We start from the raw sequence: 8678 nt of genomic DNA, 5'->3' as shown, positions 1-8678 counted from the left end.
AAAAAAAAAAAAAAAAACCAACAATAAAAAAGGTTGAGGATGTAGCTCAGTGTAAAGGCCCTGAGCCCAATCCCTAGTACTTCTGAAGCAAAACAAAACAAAACAAAACAAAAACATTCTGTGAGGCAAGAAAGGCATTTCAACAGTCTAAAATCTTGCCATGTGAAGTGAGTCTAGGATTAAGTGATTAAGACATTTTTCATATAATGACTCTTAAACATAAGCTAAAATCTTTATCCTTTTTAACAGAAGAAAACAGTAATCAGTGATAACTGTCCATAAGTGATTCTCTATTTTTTAGTTTAAATGATGACCTTATAACTAACCTTGCGACCTTACAACTAATACTTCATACAAGAGAGTAAGTAACGTCATAACCCTACAGTTAGGGCCGGGGATTTAGCTCAGTGGTTCCAGCACTTGCCTTTCAAGCGCAAGGACCCGAGTTTGGTCCCCGGTACCAAAAACAAAACAAACATAATCCTACAGTTAATAAATGCTTGGAGAGTTATATGTGTGTGTTATAGCAGGACTGGCTTGATTCCCACCACTGATGCACTCTCTAGACTAACGTTAGCTTCAAAGAGGAAGGGCCAATGAATTATAAACCCAGAAACTACAGTTTGAAGCTAGTCCTTTTATTCTCAACAGCACTCCCTCTCTTCTGCCCCATGATCAGAAGGTGGTAACTATGACAAGTGTTCAGTCTTTGACCAGTCGGGGCAGAGAGTTAAACCCTGGATATGAAAAGCCTGAAGGGTGTCCTGATTCCCAAACTAGGAGTGGCACAAAGAAATCCGTAAGGCAAGGTGATATGCTTCCTTGGTAACATAACAGTAAAATCACAATGAAACCAAATTTAAGGTTCATACAAGTGAATTAAATCAGAATCGAGAACTCAACACAAATAGAGTCAGCTAGGCTGGCTGGCTGTTCCAAAGGGAACAGTCTTACAATAGTCACGCCCATCCAGCCAACCCCTCCTAACCTCAAACCATGTCATCATATTTTGACCCATATAATCCTTCAAAATTTTTTTAATCAACTTGTGATTGCACTTCTATCAGATACCTAGAATGTCCCACCAAGAGAGACAGGAAGTAGAGAAGTTCTCAGGGGCTGGTGAGGACAGGAAGTTACTGCAGACTGAACAGGTGCTCATTACAAATTTACTGAATGACTGTTTGCTGATTCCAACATTCATTTCTCTGAGCCCTGAGGACATCATTTTGTGGTTCATTGAAAGAACTTGAAAATCTGTAGTTTCTATTAGGAATTATCCACTGGTCAAATGGAATTCCTAAGTCCTGAGCAAGACCATGATCTAAGACACATTAGAATATGACAAATTTCAGTCACAATGACTTCTATTAACTTGTAATTTTTTTTAGGAAATGCAAAAATAAAATATGGCAAAGCTTAACTGAGGAGACTGTTAATGTGCAAGAAGTAACAAAGCAGCTAGGCATACATAGTACATGCTGAATACTAGAAAACGTTTCTGTGATGCTGTTAGCCACTGTTTCTCAGCCAGGTTAGAACATTCTGTTACTATGTATAAAGCCAAGACTCATCTCGGAGGGACAGGAAAAAACACCCATGCAAATATTTACACAATAAAGTAACAAATGCTTACAACAGTAGGACAGCACTGCTAGATAATTTTTGTAATTCTAACACTAAAAGTTTTCTATCACTTGTATCACACTAGACTCTGTGGTGTAGAATGGACAAAGGTTTGAAGACTCAGACCCAGGTTTGTGGCTCAACATGATGGAGGTTATCAGTGTGCCACTACATCAACTCCTGAGAAACTCAGTTTCCTCATCTGCAACTAAAAACAAATAAACTTAATTATATGTATTTTCAAGGTTTTGAGACCTAAATAAGAAAATACATATCGAGCACTGGATCATGTCCAAGATTAATTCACTCATAAATGTCACTTCTTTTCCCTACTTTGTTACATTATTTTCTAACCCTGGTACTGGAAATTGAACCTTAGCCTTCTCATTGAGCTACATCCCTGCCTTTATTTATCGTGAAACAGCAACTCCTGCAACATGCCCAACTGCGCTGAACCTTGCAATACTCCTTCCCAGAGCTGCTGCTCTAACACACCCGGCCTCTACTCTGAAGTGGGGATTTCCATGAATCCACAACGCCGCTCTCTCTCTCATCTTTACCCACTGGGTGTATCCATTGAGGGGTACCATCTTCATTCACCCAGCTTTAAGAAGGTATTTACAAATGAGCTGGCACTTAAAAAAGAAGCTCGACAAACAGGCACTCTTTTCTCAAAAAATATCAAACTTCTCCATCTATTACTGAAATTTTATATGTTCAGTAATGCAGGATGAACATGGAGTAGTGCTCCCTTAACTGTAGTTTAACTTTCTGTGGTTCAGTTTCCCATGGTCAAAACTACAACGTGGAATATTACTAATTCATGAACACTGTGAAATAATGTAAACATTTCAAACTGTGTACCATTCTAAGTAGTCTGAAAGATCTTGTGACATCCTGCTCTGTCTTGCACTTACAGTGGGAGACCTGAACATCCCGCTGTCCAACACGTCCACACTAGAGATGCCACCTGCCTGTCCTCTCAGGTACCTGATCAGCTGCTGTGGGACTGCTGTACTTCGGTTCATGTAACTCTGACTTACTTAGTAATGGCTCCAAAGTACGAAAGTAGTGATGCTGACAATTGTATTATATGGTTATAACTGTTCCATTTTATTATTAGCTATTGTCATTAATCTCATTTTGTGCCTAATTCATAAATGATGTTTTACCAAGATACATATGTACAGGAAAAATATAGTATATATGAGGTTGGTACTATGATTTCAAGAGACATGTGTATAACTCTGGACCAACTCTCCACAAGACTTAAAAAGTAGTAATATTTTAGCCAGCCATGGTGGCGCATGCCTGTACTCCCAGCACCCTGAGAGACTGAGGCAGAAGTGCAAGGTGTACTGTCTCACTTTCTTCTTAGTCAAGCATACTAACATTGTGCCCCACCCTTTGAAATAAATATACCTGTAAAATTTCTACCTCAATAAGACCGTTACTTTTTAATTTCCAAAAAAGAATTTAAGCAACAAGTAATTTGTAAAATGAAAACTTTTCAATTAAAACAGAGAAAATACCTCTGTTCAAGTAAATAAATTATTGTCAACTAAATCTGATTTCAGCAATCACTTACTAATGAATTTCTTACCACTCATTTTAGGTTCAATGGTAAGATTATATATGTACTCTTTTGAAGTGCTAAACTTTCATTTGGCAGTTGAAGTTCTTTATGAGAGAATCACTCACAGAAAGAATTTTGCTATGAAAACTCAATTGCCACCTCATAATACCCAGTACAAACAGGGATAACCCCCATTCCCCATGCCTCTTTGCATGAAACAACAGGCAGCCACACCAAACCCCTCAAGCGTAGACCCGTCCTCTGGGATGCAGGCAGCTCACTGGCAGTAGGCAGTGTACCTGTTGTTCCAGGAGGCAGTGCATAAGCGGAGGATGACGGGGGAGCTCCTGGTCCGCCATGCTGGAAGGATGACCCCAAAGAAGAGGGAGGAGGGAAAGCAGCAGCAGAGGTGGAGGTAGGAGAAGAGGCCAGATGCTGTGCTGAGTAGAGTGGAGCCTGCCCAGAGTAGGAAGCAGCAGAAGAGATGTAAGGGGTGTTAGGGTAAGCACTCGAGGCAGGAGGAGCAGAAGGCTGCTGAGGTCGGTACATTGCCGGCCCTCCTGTTCCAAAGGAATACTGCTGGGCTGCTTGATAAGCTACACCAAGAAGAAACAGAAATTACAATTAGTTCCAAGTTTATTTAAACAACAAAACCAGAAAGTTAGCTCATTCTATGGAAATAATTGTAAACATTCATAACAACAAGGTAAAACCAAAAATCAACATTTCTGGGCTGAGGTGTGATCCCTGGTAGAGGGCTTGCCTGGCAAATGTAAGGCATTGGATTCAATCCCTCGCATCACAAACAACACACTACGCTTTTTGTGGCTCAGATGACCTAAGTATACTTAAAATCATTAGCTCTAATATTTGAAAACTGCCAGCCCACATTATTATTAGTTATGAAAATTTTTAAAGCACCGACCCTTTGCTTAGACCATTCCTATCCTAGGAAAAAACCGCACTGACAATCAGCAACCACCAGAGGGAAGCAGGCAGGAACCACACACTCAAAAAGTCCTGTTACAGAAAAAGTCCCTGGCCTGACGAGGGAGATCTTGATACTGCCACATTGTGTGACGTAGGGGACATGTGCGCCTCTACAGAGGGTATCTAGGGGACCTGTACAGTTTCTGGTGAGTTCTATGAAGACAAATAGAGCATTTGAGTGAAATCTGTATTCATGTTGGTAAGAAACACGTTAGTTTAGAGCACACTCTTTAGGATTACTTCTTCTAGGTAATGGCCTCTTACTCTTAATAGCTGTGTTATCTTATAATTTTCTCCTTTGAGATTTTGTTTATTTAGGTTTTTGCTTTTAATTTTGAAGATATAGGGAATTTTTTACTTTCCAAGTGCAATTATTTTCTAAAAGTAAAACAAAACACCAACAAATGCCAATGGTAGATGATTACCGTTGTACATTTGTCAAAGCCTGAAGAAGGTATAAAACCAAGAGTCATAGGAGTCTAATTATGGAGTCTGAAGTGGTCATAAAGCATCCCTGCAGGTGAACTGACTGCGGCAAATGCACCACTACGGCACAGAACGTAGATAATGGGGAGGCTGCGCATGCGCGGGTACTCTGTACTTCCTGCTCACTTTTGCTATGAATCTTAAACTACTTAAAAAACAAAAACAGTAACAAATACCTCTTGAAAGCAATGGTACAAAAATGGTTTGTACTATTTTGTTTGAAATAAAAAAAATACATACGAGGTCATTGTTTTTAAGATTTTTGAGATAGGGTCTCACTATGTAGGTCAGACTGGCCTTGATATCACCATGTAGCCCCAGGCTGACTTGAAATCTCAGTGATCCTCCTGCCTCAGCCTCCAGAGTGCTGGGATCACAGGTGTGCGCCACCACACCCAGTTTCAAATAATTGCTAAACGGTTATTTTAGATTCAATGGGGTATCTGACCCTCCTTAGCCGTTCTTAGTAATGGTGGCTCAGGGACAGGAGCCAATGCCCTGAACAGAGTGACAGGAAGCTCCTTCCTAGTACATTGACTCAGGATGGTTTGAAGGGAAAGCCTGTTCTCTGTAGGAAGGACCCAGGAGCTGTATAACGAATGATTCTTACTTTATTTGCAAAAACTGATTTGACCATGGCTCTGGTGCTTCAGTGTAGTTACTATATGAAACATGACCTGCTGCGAAGGACTTCAGATCATATACTTACGCTGTGGCTGTGGGTAAGGTGGTACCTGACTGTGCATATGACCCGGAGATGTAGGAAGCTGAGCAGCAGCATTTGGATTGACATTTCCATGCATTATGAAGCCCGGAGGTGGAGGAGGGTTTTCTATCTAGAAAAGATTATGGTGAAAAAGAGGATTACATTTGGGAGCAAGGTATAAATTCATACATAGCTTTCTAATCTCTGAAATGGAATTCTATGGTTTTTGAAAAAAAGAACAACTTTACTGTATAAAAACTACTTCCTGAGCAACCCACTGAGTGATTTAAAGATCAAACAGGCCCAAAGTAACAGGTGAAATGAACAGCAATAGAGGCTAACAGATCCATAAAATAATATCAGTAGTATGATAAATCACCAGGATTATGTTTCTATTAATTTTCATCCACTACTGCACACTGAAAATATAATAAATGGCATAAAGGAGACTTTAGTTTTCTTCTATTACTACAATGCTTAAAAAAAGCGAACAAAGAAAAAGAAAAAAATAATAGAAATGGAAAAAGTCTTTCAGTAAAATCAGCCGATTTATATGACTGCTAGAACCTTGCTTATTATTTTTCTAACTCAAGTCAACTGAGAACTGTAAATGGAAAGAACGAATAAGGGAATAAATTAATTTTCCTACAAGTTGCCTCTTGCATTCTAAAAGCAATAAAATGCAATGAGCACGCAGACGGATGTGAAGTAAGGATAGGGAAGTTGAGGAAGGGGGAGAGAGGATATATAACTATATATTTCAGTGAGCAGATCCTGCTCAAAGAGGAATAATGAAGGATATACCTGTGTGTCAGAGGGAGAGGCTGCAGGTGGATGGCTGGGAAGGGCAGTAGGAGTTTTGTTACTCCAGGTAGTGGCAGTAGGGGCAATTCTAACCTGGATCGAACACAGAAATACCAATCACAGAAAATAAAAATGAAAATGTTAAAAGAAAAAAACAACCCAAAGGTATTAACAGCCAGATGCAAAGCAAAAAGCAGAAACAACAAGATAACATATACTGGTCAGGTGATCGCTTTCAATGTAGCAGGGATGCCAAAAGAAAAGCAGAAACAAAACAGGAGAGAGGCAGAGAAAAAAATCAATACGAAACCTACATCAAATCACAAGTACAAATGCTATTTGAGCATCAAAATTAAAGTGGGGAAAATTAGATTCTGTAAGTAGAAAAAGAAAGAAAACATCCTGGAAAAAAACTGAGTAAAACTGATTTCTGAAGCATTAATAGGATACATACTACTAGTAAACTACAAACATTACTATAAGCTCTCTTTTCTGGATTTCATGAGAGAGCCATGAAAATCATGTTAGTCCCACAAAACTTAAAAATCAAACAATCAGAGAAGACTGAAGTGGAACAATATAAATTACCCAGTTTAATTTATTTTACCAATGAGAAAACTGAGGTCCAGAGATATGAAGCGGGGGTCAAAGTTAGTGGTGGAACTGTAACTCATTCTAGGCCTCCTGCTTCCCACAACAGTGTTTTTTATACAACATGTCACCTACCCTGGAGGTCCAGTGGTTTTCAATTTTTTTTAAAGCCATCAAAATCTTTTTTATCATGTAAACTTTTGTATATAAAAGCAAAGCTGTGGTCACTGAAGTGGGAATGGATCTCCTACTAATCTGGATTCCCTTTTATTCCTTTACACACCTGTAAACACTGCTTTAAAACTACAAGGTACTGTCTTCATTCATTCAGCAGATGATAAGCTTTAAGAAAATCACTGATTTGTAATTCAATTTATTTTTCCTTTCTTAAAACATGAGAATGGTAAATTAAAGTATAACAATATCTTTCAATGCTTTTATCTTTCCTCAGAAAGACATGTCATACAAGCTGAGAAATGAAAACTCTGTATCTTCAAACTCAGGTGGGCTGCTCAACATCCCCTCCTCAGTTTTCCCACCCATTTTGGGATCTGCCCCATTGAAGTGACAGACTTCCTAAGACAAGTACAATCTCCACGAGGGTAGGCAGTTCTGCGTACTTTGTTCTCCAGCAGACTCCGGACAGAACAATGCCAGGAATTCACAGCAGGGTCTCAATAGATGTTTGTCAAATGAATAAAAAAAAAAACACGTGTTCTATATAGTTAACACATTCATCAAATGTAATCTATTTGACTTCCAGTCCAAAGTGCAACAGATAACAGAGATGACTTTTTTCTTTTTAGTTTTCTGCAATGTTGTTTTGAGGCAGGGTTCTCACTACATATTCCACACAGGACCGATCTTATCTCAGCCTCTTGAGTACTGAGATTATAGGTGTAAGTCATTATGGCCAGCTACTTTTGTTTGTGTGTTTTGTTTTGTTTTTTGAGACAGGGTTTCAGTATGTAGTTGAGACTGACCTAAAACTCACTATGTAGGCCAGAGTGTCAAACTCAAAGCAATCCTCCTGCCTCAGCCTCCCCAGTGCTAGGATTACAGATGTGTGCCACCACAACCAGCTTATTTTTCTGTGATTTTTAGATTTACTTTTGCCATGATGAAATGTAAACATGTAGGGCCGTGGATTTAGTTCAGTACTTCTGCTGCCTGCCTTGCAAATGCAGGATCAGAGTTTGATCCCTGGTACCAAAAAAAAAAAAAAAAAGGAAAAATGTGTTGTCCATTCTATCGCCAATTTGTTCTATTTTAAAATAGAAAATAAATAAAATAAAATTGGCAGCGTATCTCTTCATTTTGCTATCAATCTATACCATACCATCTATTAATTATGGAAAAATACTTTTCATATAAGGACATGAGTGAAGGTTAGCTCCTGTTCTGGAAATAAAGTTTCTAATGAAACAATAAGACAGAGTAAGACCATATTTTATGTAAGCAAACACTCATTTAAATAAAACAAATGAAATTAATCCGTTCCATATTTCACATAACCTGTTCCATAAACTGTCAGTTGTTCACTTTTTTCTAATATCCAACTTATCCAAGAAATGTCCGTGTTCTGAATGTTCTTTAATGTGCAGACACAGAAAAAATAGCAAATCTGCACTGATGATGCAGAAAAGAATGATCAAAAAAGACTACTTTCTAAAAATATTGTTTAAATTAACTAAATCACTGAAAGGGTTGTTTCCATTAATTTTCTTACAATTTGTTAGATAAATTAAATAGACATTATAGGCATTTCAAAAACAGTACAGGGCCGGGGATTTAGTTCAGTGGTTCTACCACCTGCCTCACAAGCCCAAGGACCCGTTTGATACCCGGTACCCAAAAAAAAATAAAAAAGAAAGAAAGAAGAAAAGAGGGAGGGAGGGA

At 38.6% G+C, this 8678-nt stretch overlaps 1 protein-coding gene across 13 annotated transcripts in view; it reads right to left on the bottom strand.

Moving 5' to 3' along the window:
- The window catches only part of Sec31a (SEC31 homolog A, COPII coat complex component), a 72337-nt gene that overhangs the window by 12834 nt on the left and 50825 nt on the right, over positions 1–8678 (bottom strand). For 6 of the 13 annotated variants that reach the window (XM_010628848.2, XM_010628866.2, XM_010628876.2 and 3 more), the window contains 3 exons: positions 6189–6281; positions 5388–5514; positions 3502–3798 (listed from right to left, as the gene is read on the bottom strand). In XM_010628848.2, the coding sequence (XP_010627150.1) occupies positions 3502–3798; positions 5388–5514; positions 6189–6281 (517 nt within the window). The remainder of the gene's footprint in view (positions 1–3501; positions 3799–5387; positions 5515–6188; positions 6282–8678) is intronic. The other 7 variants (XM_010628881.2, XM_010628892.2, XM_010628896.2 and 4 more) reach the window with 3 other exon arrangements.

Source organism: Fukomys damarensis, unplaced genomic scaffold (assembly GCF_012274545.1).
Source record: "Fukomys damarensis isolate Sample0158 unplaced genomic scaffold, DMR_v1.0_HiC HiC_scaffold_32, whole genome shotgun sequence".
Lineage (NCBI taxonomy): Eukaryota > Metazoa > Chordata > Mammalia > Rodentia > Bathyergidae > Fukomys > Fukomys damarensis.
The sequence above is the reverse complement of the archived record's forward strand: the minus strand, read 5'-3'. Positions and strand labels throughout refer to the sequence as shown.